Below are 12,619 nucleotides of genomic sequence, written 5' to 3' on the forward strand. Positions count from 1 at the left end.
CAACCGGCCCCGCCCACTCCCGCCGTCGCGCGTCTCTGACGTCATCTCTCCGCGCCGGAGCCCGCCGTGCAATGGCGGAGGTGAAGGTGAAGCCGGAGGTGCCCGATCCCATGGACATCGAGAGCAGGTGCTGCGGGCGCCCGCAGGCAGGCATGGAGGCTGACGGGCGGGATTAGCTGTGTGGAGGCCACGAAGGACGGGTTTTGGGGCAGGGAGCAGCAGGCGTGGCGGGGCCTTGTCGTTCAAGGCCTGAGGGGGGTGGTTCGACGCGCGAGTGTTAATGAGGAAACAGATGTTGAAGGAGAGGGTTGTTGGGGACACTGAGAGTTTCGTGCTCGGACATGCTTAGAGGGCAGTGGGGGTTGGGTCAGGTCACTTTCGGCTGTCCCGGAGTTTTTCTGGTCTTGGAAAGAGAAATGGTGCACAGGTGCCGAGCTGCCTGAAGAAGCAATTGATCGATACTTTTCCCCCGAGTTGTTCTTGTTACTCTCTTCTATCCTGACTCCAGTGCTGTTTGGATTTGGGTTTGGATGCAGCAGAATGTGAGTTTTAAAGCTGCTTCTCTCCTCCGGTAGGATCCTTGAGCTGTGCCACCAGTTCCCCCATGGCATCACGGACCAGGTGATCCAGAATGACATGCCTCACATGGAAGCCCAGCAGAGAGCTGTGGCCATCAACAGGCTGCTCTCCATGGTAGGAATAGCCCTCCTTCCCCGTCTTCCTCAGCACATACATAACCACGAGGCCCATTAGGGATGAGCAGTTAATTAGCTGGAGAGAAAAGGAGGGATGTGAGCTCTCATAGGTGGGGGTGTTCCCTGAACCCCCCACAAAATCCCAAGCTTGTGCATTGCTCTGAAGGCACACAGAAACCTGCCAAATCTGTAAGAACCAAGGCTGCAACTGCAGGAAAGGATCAGCTGGCAAGGAGAGAGTGAATGTTAATTAATGCTGTTATACACACTTACACCCTTAGGCTTGTCCAGTTGCTTTCCTCTTCAAAAGAGGAAACAAGGACTTTGCCTGGCCACAAGCATGCACAGCAGAATAATCTCTTTGTGTGTGAGAGAGATGCCAGCAATTTGCTTCTAAGAGTCATTGCCCATCAAAGTTGGCAGCTTTCCAGTGATGGCCACTTAGTAAAAAGCAGAACTTTGCTGCTGGAACTTGGAATTGTTCCAGAGCTCCACCGTGATTTCTGGGCTGCCGTGCAAATGAGTGCTTTGGTGGAAACTGAGAGCAAAGTGTACAAGAACTGGATGTCCCTTGTACCATGTGAAAGTCAGGAGAAATAATAGGAGTTGTGTAGATGTTGTGGGGAAGGTAAGGAACTGTTTGTTATTTCTGATAGCTGATGATAAGTGGAAATTTGTCAGGGGAAAAAATATCCTCAAGGTTGTTATTGTTTCCAGTGGTTAGAAACATTAGTATTCATTTGTCTTTATTTAGTTGACATTAAACAAGGTTTTTATTTTAGAATTCCAAAATATTCTCCTAAAACACCTTCTGAAACAAGCTATTTGAAGGAAAGTAAATGCATTGTGTGTGCATCTCTTCTAGGGGCAGCTGGACCTTCTGAGGAGCAGTGCAGGTCTCCTGTACAGGATCAAAGATTCCCAAAATGCAAGGTAAGCCTGTATCTGCTGGGGAAGTGTGTTTGGAACACAGTTCTTGTTTAAAACAAATCAAACTTAGATTCTTGTTTAAAACAAATCCAACTTCTTTTAAATTTTGGACCTTTCAAAAATGCTGATGTCTGTCTTGTTTGACAGTAAAATGAAAGGTTCTGACAATCAAGAGAAGCTGGTTTACCAAATCATAGAGGACGCAGGCAATAAAGGTACTTTAAATTATCATTGTGAATGGTACTAACTCTGTTTGCTTATGGGACCATTCCTGTCCAAAGTCACAAATGCTTGCCCAGACAATACAAATATAAAATCTAATGTCCCGTACCTGCTTGTTTTCCACCAGTCCCTTCTGTCTGTTCCTTCCCTTTTGCTGGGAGTGTCAGGCAAGCAACCCAAGCAGTGTTCTGACTTTTGGTTGGTATGTATGGAAACAAATGGTTTCTTCTATTTATTTCTGTTCACTTCTCTGTTTTTTAACAGGTATTTGGAGCAGGGACATTAGGTACAAAAGTAATCTGCCTTTAACAGAGATCAACAAGATACTGAAAAACTTGGAAAGCAAGAAATTAATTAAAGCAGTTAAATCTGTGGCAGTGAGTATTTTGTGATTTTTTTAAACCATTTCAAACATCTGCTGCATGCTTTGTATGCTTTTAACAGGGGACTGGGGGCAGAGAAACCTCATTTTGCCTCCAGCTTGCTCTTTGTCTGTGCACCAGTGTTTGACTCTCTGCTTTAGGGTGCATGTTTGAGGTGCTGCAGATACTGGGTGCACAGGTCAGCTTCTTGCTGTCTGTCTTCAGTTACCTGGTTCTCACTGGGTCTGGTAGAGCATGTGGGGGTAGAGAAGTTGGACATAGCAAAGCAGGAGCTTTTTTGTGTTCATGTGAAAGACGCTGGCTTCATCTGGTCTTCCAACACTGTGTTATAAAATGATTATAAATCGAAAGGGGTTGATCTTCTCTTTATCTCTGTGTTACCTGAGGGTCAAACAGGTCGAGGATAGCTGGAGTCGGGTATAGGAGTAATAACCTCTTTTGCAGATGATCTGCTTACATGTTCCTTCCTTATGAAGGAAGGGATATGTTGTTGAGAGCTGTACATTTCCCTCCCCCAGGCATCCAAGAAGAAGGTCTACATGCTGTACAACCTGCAGCCCGACCGCTCCGTCACTGGAGGGGCCTGGTACAGTGACCAGGACTTCGAGTCTGAGTTTGTGGAGGTGTTAAATCAACAGTGTTTTAAGTTTCTGCAGAGCAAGGTGAGTGCCAAAGTCACCTGCCAGCTGCCAGACAAGGCTTAGGTTTTCCATAAGTGTTGGCCATTATTGCAGCTAGATTGGCAAATCCCTACTGGACTATAATTTTTGTCACAGTAGGAGTGATGGTGTTGTATTTAATGATGGAAATGTTTGCACCCTGGACAAGAGGGCCTTTTACCTCTGAGGTCCAAGGACAAACTGTCCTAGGTGACCCAAAATTGTGTATTCCATATCTTCTGTGTGCCAGCCTGCCCAAGAGTATTACCATCCCTAAGACCCAGCAACCTGGGAAAAGGGAACTTGTATGTTTTATCCTGGAAGGGGGAGTGCAGGATCCCTTTAAAAACCAAAATGGACATGAGGGGAATGCCTTTGTTCTCCCTGGGTGCCTGAGGGGATTGCCTGGGGCAGGTTTTCAAGTCATACCTGATGTGAAAAATACCAATCACTTGGTTTTAAAATTTTAACAGTTTAATAGGAATAAAATGGTTATAAAAAATAGCAATATAATTAGAGTAATAAAAATTTGAACAATTTGGATTAGGACAATATGAGACAATAAAAACAAAGAGTTACGGACAGTAACTTTTTCCGGGTACCTCTTTCTGGGCAAAATAAGCCCGAAAAAGGACCCACATTAATAGAGGATTAACCCTTAAAAGCAAGAGCCTGTTGCATATTCATACACCTCATCTATGATGCATAAATTCCATTCAAACACAGGATTCTGTCTGGGCAGTGTCAGCTTCTTCCTCTGAATCCTGAGGGCGTCTTCAGGGCTGAGTGAGGTGGGAAGAAGTTCGTTTCTACTGATAATGGGGCAATAAATTCTCTTTGAAAGATTTAGGTGTCCTGTGGCTGCTGTCTTGGTGCATGTTCTCTTTAAAAAAAGTATCTTACATGGCATAGTTTCTATTTTAACATTATGTTATAACCTAAAACTCTATTTAACACACTATTTAAGAGAATTAATACAGCATAACTTTCTAACATAACACATATAATATTCATTTTAATATTTGCAAAAAGCCAATCATAAAATAGGCATTTTTTACACCCAAGAAGCTGCATTTTGCAGTCCAGACCTGCTCCAGAGGGAATTTTGCAATATCTTTTCCAGCTGAGGAGCAGTCAGATGCTCTCTCCATTATTTTGCAGCCACCTGCCATTTGTTTGTCGAGGAGGGGGTGGACCTGCTATGTCCCGGGAATTTTTTTCCCACGTTTTTGTCTGCATTGGAGCCTTTAGTCCAAAAATTGTTAGTCCAGATTTTGTTTTGCCCGTGTCCCCTTCTGATTGTTGTTTGTGGAAGCTCTGGAACCATGGAGGCTGTTATCTTTTATTTGATATTTTTTCCCTTCTGACTTCTCCCATTTTGTCTGTTTATTGGTGGAAGGAGGTAACTAATTTTGGACTCTCCATCTCATATAATTGTCTTAAACTAAGACACAAACCAGGCAGCAAAGACTACAGGACCAAAAAATGTAGGAAAAGTCACTGTGGTTTCTGCACAGCACCTCATTTCTGAGAGGGTGTAAGGCAGCAGTCAGTCAGGTAGCTCTGCCTAGAACACAATTGCCTCTAGTCTAAATTTTCCCTGGTTCATTAAATATGTCTGCAGATTCTGGCATTTGTCTATTCCATTACAATAAATTTTTAATTGGTACTAGGTACAGCAGAAACTTTTTTTTTTGTCAACAAAATGCCAAATGCTGGTATTCCTTCATATTAATTTAAATTACAGTGTAATTTTTATGTCATTTATTATAAAATTATATTTGATTGTGCACTGCATTGTCTCACAGGCACCAGTTTTAAGAATGTGGCTTTAAATGCTAAACATGTTCCAGTATGGAAAACAGGTTTTGTTTTTGAGTCTGCCTGAAACTGAACCACGAAGGAGGCTCTTGGCAGTGAGTGCTGACTCTAACCAACCTTTGCTTTTTCTCAGGCAGAGGCAGCTCGAGACAGCAAACAGAACCCCATGATCCAGAGGAACAGCTCGTTTGCCTCATCCCACGAGGTGTGGAAATACATCTGTGAACTGGGCATCAGTAAGGTCAGAACAGACTCATCTCACTGCTGTTCAAATTGTCAGTGCATGATTAGCTCTAGGAGCTGGCTGCTGCAAACTTGCTGAAGGTCTCATAAGTGTCTTAGCACCCCACAGCTTGTGTAGTGGAGGTGAGCTTTGTGGCTTCATTGCTTTTTGGGAAGGGTCATTGATACTGCCTGGCATACCAGAATAGCTTGTGCACATGGAGTTTCAACAATGTGTAAAAGAATTAGCATTCACATCCATGCTAACTGTCTCAGCTGGTTTAGCTTTCAACATTTCTCTTGTTTACATATGCAAGGAATTTTAGGGGAGGGAAAAAAAGAAGGGAAGAAATACTCACCATTACTGGTCACCATCAACAAGTACATCTTTAGCACTCTTGTCTTTTTCTTCTTTCACAATTGCTTTCCTGCAAAACTGGAACTGTATTTTGCTAGGCTGATGGAGATGTCTCAGGTGCACATGGTCAAACAGGTCGAGGATATCTTTTTGGTAAGACCAAGGCTAGTGCAAATCTGAAATGCTCAGGAGGTAGGAGGTATTAGTATTTGCTTTTCTTTTGCATCTGCACAACTCCCTAAAGTTCCTAGTGGGACTGGTGTCTTTTTCTGGAGTAGGTTAGAACTCTATGGATTTGTTACTGATGGTGTTTCCTCCTTTCCTCCATGCAGGACTCACTGGCACACATCTTTCCTAACATCTATTTCACAAATTGTTTCTTAGGTGGAGCTGTCAATGGAAGATATTGAGACCATTTTGAACACTCTGATCTATGATGGCAAAGTGGAGATGACCATTATTGCTGCCAAGGAGGGGACAGTGGGCAGTGTGGATGGGCAGATGAGGCTGTACAGAGCTGTCAGTCCTCTCATCCAGCCCACTGGATTGGTCAGGACACCCTGTGGACTCTGCCCTGTGAGTAACTGATTCTGTGTATCATTAGTGGTATTGAAAATGCTGATGTATTTGCATGCAGCTCTTGAGCACAGGCCTGCAGTGGCCAGATGGCATATGACAAGTTCTGCCCACGAGTCAGCCTCGGGGCTGAGCCAGCTGTGCTTAAAAGCTGCCTGTGAGGAACAGGTTCTGTATTTGCTCTGAACACCTGCTCTGCCAGGTGTTTCCCACTTCCAGCCTGTCTCTTTACTGGACTCTATGTGAAAGGATGCTATCAAGTGTAGCCTGTTCTATATTATGTTATTATATTTCTGATCCCGGGTTTGCATGTGTTTTTACCAAGCTAAATTATTTCTGTCTAGCTTTTGGTCTCTCCTCTGTGGACTGTGAACTGGTTTGTGGGTAAAACTTGCCAGCATGTCTCTTTGTGGTGGGTTCTGTTTTTCTCTTCTCCCTCAGAGCTGCCATAAGACATCCTAGGTTTTGTCCTCTGTTGAACTAATGCTGATCTACTGGGAAAGAAGCAGAAAACATGGGAGCATGTTACAAACAGCAAGCACCATCCAACTGGAAGCAATTACACTGCTGACACAGGGCTTTCTTTTGCAGGTTTTTGATGATTGTCATGAAGGTGGTGAGATTTCTCCATCAAACTGTATTTATATGACAGAATGGTTGGAGTTTTAAAGTGAATGGAAACTGTTAAGTGGATTCATCCTTCACAGCCAAAGTGACAAAGCAGCTTGCTTTTTTTAAAAGCGGACTTCTAAATTTGTGAGCAACTTCAGGACGTGGAGTTACAATCCAGCCATGTCAGTTGTGTGAACTATCCTGGGAGTGGACTAGAAGTGGAGTCAGAGCTGAAGATCAAGGCTGAAGTGGAAATGTAGATCCATTCTTCAATCAAAACTGGAGATGGCAACTAAGGTGGTTAATAAAACAGATTTCTAAGCAACAGTTCAAAATAAAGTTCAAACAAGGTTGAGACATTTTAGTCTTAACATTTATCAGACCCTTGCAGCTGATCAGAAAAACTTGTAACAAGTGGTACCAAGAATGAGATCCCAAATTTTGCTTTCAGATTAATGCTAGTGATAGATGTTTAAGTTCTAAAGCTGACACTTTTCTCCCACGACAGATTCCATCTAATTGAAGACTATGAATCTGATGTGGGAAAGATTCTGAATATGTCAAACAGACACTGAATATGTCAAACACTTACTGGTTCTTTATATTTTATATATATATATATATATATGGTTCCTTATTATCTTTCTTACCTGCTTATTTATCATTAAACCCTTATTTCTTATCTATGTCTGTGCTTCATTTCCTGTATTGCTGCCTTCTGTATTTATTCCTTTATCATCAAATTTCTGGTGGTATTTTCTGCAGCTGTGTCACATACATGGATGTCTCCACTGAAATTTTGAGTAGAGGTGTTCTGGGAAGATATGTTTTCCACAAGAGAAAGGGTTCCTCTGGCCTGATGATACAGAGAAAATTTTTATAGATTCCAGCATCCAGAGTGGCAGAGGGCTGGAATGACACACTAGGAGGCCGGGTGGGGTGCACAGGGGCTGTGCACAGACAGGCTGGCCTCTGCACCACTTGCTGCCTGTGGCTGCAGCTGGCTCTGGCCAGGCTGAATCTCTCCACAATTACTCAGTATCTTCACAATGGTCTCCCAGCACTGGGGAGCAATCAAGGGGTGAAGCACAACACAGGACTTGTTGCATCTGGCTATTTTCAAATGTGCCTGGCTCAAGATAAGCCCTCTGGACACTGTGTTGGGAGGGTTGTGGGAAAGCACCTCTGTGGCTGAGTTAGCAGCATCCTGGGTAACCTGACAGAGGGTTAACGTAGACTTTGGAACAGTTTACCTCATAAGGGTGAGAGATTTTACATCAGCATTTTCAATACTGTACAGGAGTTTGCACTTTCTAGAAGCAGTCTGGATCACATATGAAAGTGATCCATTCAAATCTTGCTTGACTTCCATTTCCCTTCTTACAGAGTGGATGGAGGACAGAGGCTAATGAGGGTGCTGTACAAAGAATAAAAAAACCTCCCATGGTTCCTGTGCCACGAAGGGAGGGTATGGATGCAGAGAGAAAGGCTCCTTGTGTGGGAGCAGTTAGGTGTGTACTGGAGCAGACAATGAGCACTGATAAGCTGGCAAGTCCATGGAAGGGACTTGTCCCAGTGAGGTGAGCACTGCCAGCAGGCTCTCCTTTTGCTGCAGTGTTGTCTCCAGGTGAAAGGGATGCATATCTCTACAGAGGCAGAAGTGCTCCGAGGAAAGAGATGTGGGGGTGAAATGATTGGAGCTTTGTTCTTCCTCTGCCCCCTTTAACCACTCAGCCCAGGGAAGCCAAGGGGAAAACGCTGCTCTCTTCCCTGGAAGGAGCCTTGGATCAGACATCCTTTATTCCACCCAAAGTAATTTCATTGAGATGTGGGGCTGGGGTTGTCTTTGTCTTCCTGTCTTCAAAGGAGACCTGACACAATGGGGTCCTGAGCCTGCTGCTGCAGAGATAACACAATGTTTGTGCTCCACTGCAGCTAGAAGATAACTTCCAGGGAAACAACAGGGCTTTATCATGCAGGTATGTCACTTTATGCTCTATAATCACATTCATTGGCAATAAGAAAAAGGAGAGAAAGCTTCTCCTCAGTGAACAGCTTTAGGAAGTAGATAGATGGTTTATTAAGCTCTTTAAATTTTGGCATTGGGTTTATCTGGCTTAGACGACCTTTATGGTATCTGAAAGTTCTTAGCCTTGAAGCTGTAACAAGATTTCTCAGATATGGGGAAAAGTGCCTATAAGGGAAAAGTAATTTCAATTTAGTTTCTTACAGATAGCAATCTGTCTGGTCTATTTCTATATAAATCAGAGGAATGATCTTTCTGTCACTCTGGTTCTTCATTAAACTGGCTGATCTATCACCCTGACATTCTTATCTGAAAAGGGAGTAAATGCTAAGAGGTAGCATTAATATTGTCCTGAGTTTTGTCAGTCTTCTCCTTGGCAAAGCTGTCCCTATTCCAAACTGGTATGAAATGTTTTGAGGAAGCTACTACAGTAGCTCCAGTACTCAATATGAAAACACTTATGTGTAGAAAGCTGAATTATCCCTTAAAACATGGATGACAAATAGGAAGGATGATCTGCTCATTTATTTTCACAAGCCTCATGAAACAGGTCAGAGTTCAGCTGCTGCAGGACCATGAGATCCCTCCTGAGCTGGAGAGGGTTCATCCTTGTTTTCATGAGCCCTGATCCTGCTGACAACCCATGAGCCTCTTTTGAGTGTTTGCCTCACTAGTAGGAGCCAACTGTCCAAAGGCAAGTTGGAGGATGGGCACACCCAGATGCCACACGGAATCGAGTGCAAAATTGTGTTTTAATTCCAAGACAAACATTGACTACGGTAGCTGGCTGCACTGAGAACTGACAGTGTACAGCTGGCAGGTATTGCCTGGCATGTGTAGCCTTTACACTCCAAAGTTTAAAACATGAGGATGAATGGCAAGCTTGAAGCTTTGGTAGTGAAAACATTTTCCCCGTAGCTGTGTGGCTGTTTAGTTTCCTGGGTTTGGTTGTTTGGCTGCGGGTTTTGTATTTTTACTTTGATGGTAAGTGACAGGTTGGAGGTGATGGGTAATTGTTCCTCTGGTGCTCTTAGAGCACCATCTCCTGTCTCTTCCTGGGATGGCTCCCCCAGGGCTCCAACAGGAAACAAGCTCGGTCTTAAGCCATACTGGTTTCTTTTTTGCCTCCACATGCAGAGCAGATTTTAGGGAGAAACTGTAGTGAGTGGAGACAACTGGGTATCCTATTGCTGCTAAACACTTGATGCTTTGAAACAGGGTACAGACACCACAAACAGAGCTGTCCTCTGCCACACACAGACCACCATTCCCTCCTCTTGCTCTGCTTGGCTGGGACTTTCTGCCATTTCACCTCTGAGAAATGCACAGCTAGGCCCTCCTCGGCCACACTGAGCCCAGCTTAGCTTGCAGCCTGGAGGAGATGAACAGGTTTGGTGACAAGCTCCACAGGTGGTGTCCAAGTTCTCATTGGAAATATTCACTTTTACCATGAAAAAGTTGGTCATTGCACTTTGCTCACTCTCCAGGAGATCTTCTGGGGAATGGGGAGGAGAGGAACCAGAGCTCAAAGCTCTCTTCTCTTTCAGCTGTTAAACACAAACCAAGTTTGGGCTTGTATAGGCAGCCTGTGGTGTTCTCCTTTTCCCCACTTTTTGAGCAAGCTTGTGCTTCTTTCAGGAAATGCTTTTGGGAAAGCTTTTATTTGGGTTATTTGTTCCACAGACACACAGCTTTAAGATTGTGCTCCTCTTCCAAACTGCTTTGGTTCAACCCAGCAGACAGGTAAACACCACACAGGCGTTCCCTTACTTCCTCCCCAGTGGGATGGGAGAGACAATTGTTAAAAAAAAAAAAAAAATCTTGTAGGTTCAGATGAAGACAGTTTAACAGGGCAGAAAAGGAAGGGAAAATAATGGTAAGAGATTATAGAAATCATGTGATGAACAATACAGCTACTCCTCCTCTGCTGACCATTGCCCAAGGAGTGCCAGAGCAGTGGGCTGGAAACCAGCAGCCAACTCTCCCCAGTTTTATTGTTCAGCATATGATAAGGAATTAGGAGTATCCCTTGAGCCACTGGGGATCAGTTGTCCTGCCTTTGTCCCCTTCCAAATTATTGTGCAGCCCCAGCTTCCTGGCTGTCAAGAAGAACCTGAAAAGTCCTTGACTTAGCATAGGAATTGCTCAGTAAGAACTAAATTATCAGGGTGTTATCAACATCTTCCTAATCCTAAGTCAAAAAATGCAGCACTAAACCAGCTCTGAGGGAGGAAAATTAACTCTGAAAGTTGAAAGCAGGACACAAACTCACAACAGATGCTCAATATTTTAGTTAATCTAATGCTTGCAGGGGGGTACACTGTGGCCTTGAAGCCCTGGGTCCTGGGAAGACTCTTTGCTATTGAGATGTGGCAGTGGGAGGAAGATGATAAAAAGGCAACTTCAGAAAAGCAGATTTGCTTTGCCTCCTACTTGGAGAGCCAGTCCTGGGCTGAGAATGTTAGTCCTACACCTGACAGTGTTAGCAATACTAGTAATTTGAATTTTACACACTTTAGCAGACACACATCAGTAGTATGCTTCTACTTTTTTTATTCACATTGTATTTGGGATGTCAGGAAGCTGGGAAGGCAAAACTAATGTTCACTTCAGACAGAATTTAATTTTGCTTTGTTTTGGACCTGGAACTGTACTCTGCATATTCCAAACACAGATTTCTGTTGCTTTTAAAAGAAAGAAAACAGGAAAAAAACCCAAAACCACAAAAACCCAGAGCTGGACATGGGTGAGCAGACTTGATCACAGGGCAATAATTTCCTTCAAGCAAAGGTGGAGCAGTGCCCACACAGAAGTCTGGGGGATATTTGTAAGCTGATCACTGCATGAATGTAAGGCAAACACCCAAACTATCAGAAGCAGATGGAGGTATTTCACTGCAATGCCTTTGCACCTCGAATATATCTGAAAGTCTGCAGGATTTGCATCCATGCATTCAGATAGGACAAGTACCACTTGCACAGCATCACACAAAGCTGCAGGGGAGGATTTCTGTCTTGGGCTCACTAGGAAAAGGCCTTACCTCCTTGCCTTTGGAAGAGAGTCTGGGAAGCAACACAAGATGGAAGCAATGAAAGAGGGACACATATTTGCCTAATTTCAAGGCAAATATGTGTCCCTCTTCCTGGGGCGAGTCAGGTGTGCCAAACCTCTACCTCATACTCACAGGCTCCCTGAAAATTGTGTCCAACCCTGGACTTCTCCTCTCAGAGAGTCTGGGCACTGCAGGGGTCTCCCCAGTGGGCTGGGGTACATTCCTGGCAGAATGGTGAACCACTGTGGCCTCGAGCAGATGTGGGGGTAAAGCTCGGCCAGGGAACAGATCTGGAGGAAAATATGCTGGATTGTCCCTGCCTTGTTGCTGGAATGGAATGGCTTCATGACTGTCCAGCGTGCCCAGGGACAGAACCCTCAGCCCGAGAGAGGAGCTGGGAACTGCTTAGACAAAGGTGAGACTGTGAGGGGCTCGCAGTTTATTTCCTTTAAAAAGTGTCTGGGTGTTATTAGTGGAGTGCTACTCATAATGCCTTCCCAGTGTGAAAAACGCCAATCACTTGGTTTTTAAAATTTTAAAAGTTTAATGGTAATAAAATGGTTATAAAAATAGTAACATAATTAGAGTAATAAAAATTTGGACAAGTTGGATTAGGACAATATGAGACAACAGAAAAAAAGAGTTACAGATGTTCGGGTACCTTTTTCTGGGCAGCATAAGCCTGAAAAAGGACACAGGTTAACAGAGGATTAACCCTTAAAAGCAACAGCCTGTTGCATATTCATGCATGCCATATATGATGGATAAATTCCATTCAAACACAGGATTCTGTCTGGGCAGTGTCAGCTTCTTCCTCTGAATCCTAACGGCGTCTTCAAGCCTCAGCAAGGTGGGAAGAAGTTAATTTCTTCTGATAAGAGAGCAATAAATTCTCTTTCTCTGAAAGATTTAGGTGTCCTGTGGCTGCTATCTCGCTGTGAGTCCTTTCTTTAAAAAAAATCTTACATAGCATCGCTTCTATTTTAACATTATGTTATAACCTAAAACTATATTTAGCACACTACTTAAGAGAATTAATACAGCATAACTTTCTAACACAACA

The 12,619-nt window shown here is 43.8% G+C and overlaps 1 protein-coding gene across 1 annotated transcript; it reads left to right on the forward strand.

The window, feature by feature from the left end:
- The first annotated feature begins 30 nt into the window (after positions 1–30).
- Positions 31–6,837, forward strand: POLR3F (RNA polymerase III subunit F). Its single transcript, XM_009093687.4, has 9 exons — positions 31–127; positions 576–693; positions 1,561–1,628; positions 1,773–1,840; positions 2,112–2,224; positions 2,749–2,892; positions 4,844–4,951; positions 5,675–5,866; positions 6,458–6,837. The coding sequence occupies exons 1-9, from the start codon at positions 72–74 to the stop codon at positions 6,533–6,535; spliced, it is 945 nt and encodes a 314-aa protein (XP_009091935.1). The 5' UTR covers positions 31–71; the 3' UTR covers positions 6,536–6,837.
- Positions 6,838–12,619: the final 5,782 nt, after the last annotated feature.

Source organism: Serinus canaria, chromosome 3, assembly GCF_022539315.1.
Source record: "Serinus canaria isolate serCan28SL12 chromosome 3, serCan2020, whole genome shotgun sequence".
NCBI lineage: Eukaryota > Metazoa > Chordata > Aves > Passeriformes > Fringillidae > Serinus > Serinus canaria.

What these genes read in the sequence shown, in the direction of transcription:
- POLR3F (XM_009093687.4), top strand. Translation starts at nt 72, where the DNA reads ATGGCGGAGGTGAAGGTGAAGCCGGAGGTGCCCGATCCCATGGACATC. An exon ending in AAAGATTCCCAAAATGCAAG is followed by an intron (nt 1,629 to 1,772) that starts GTAAGCCTGTAT and finishes CTTGTTTGACAG; the next exon opens with TAAAATGAAAGGTTCTGACA. An exon ending in AAGCAGTTAAATCTGTGGCA is followed by an intron (nt 2,225 to 2,748) that starts GTGAGTATTTTG and finishes TCCCTCCCCCAG; the next exon opens with GCATCCAAGAAGAAGGTCTA.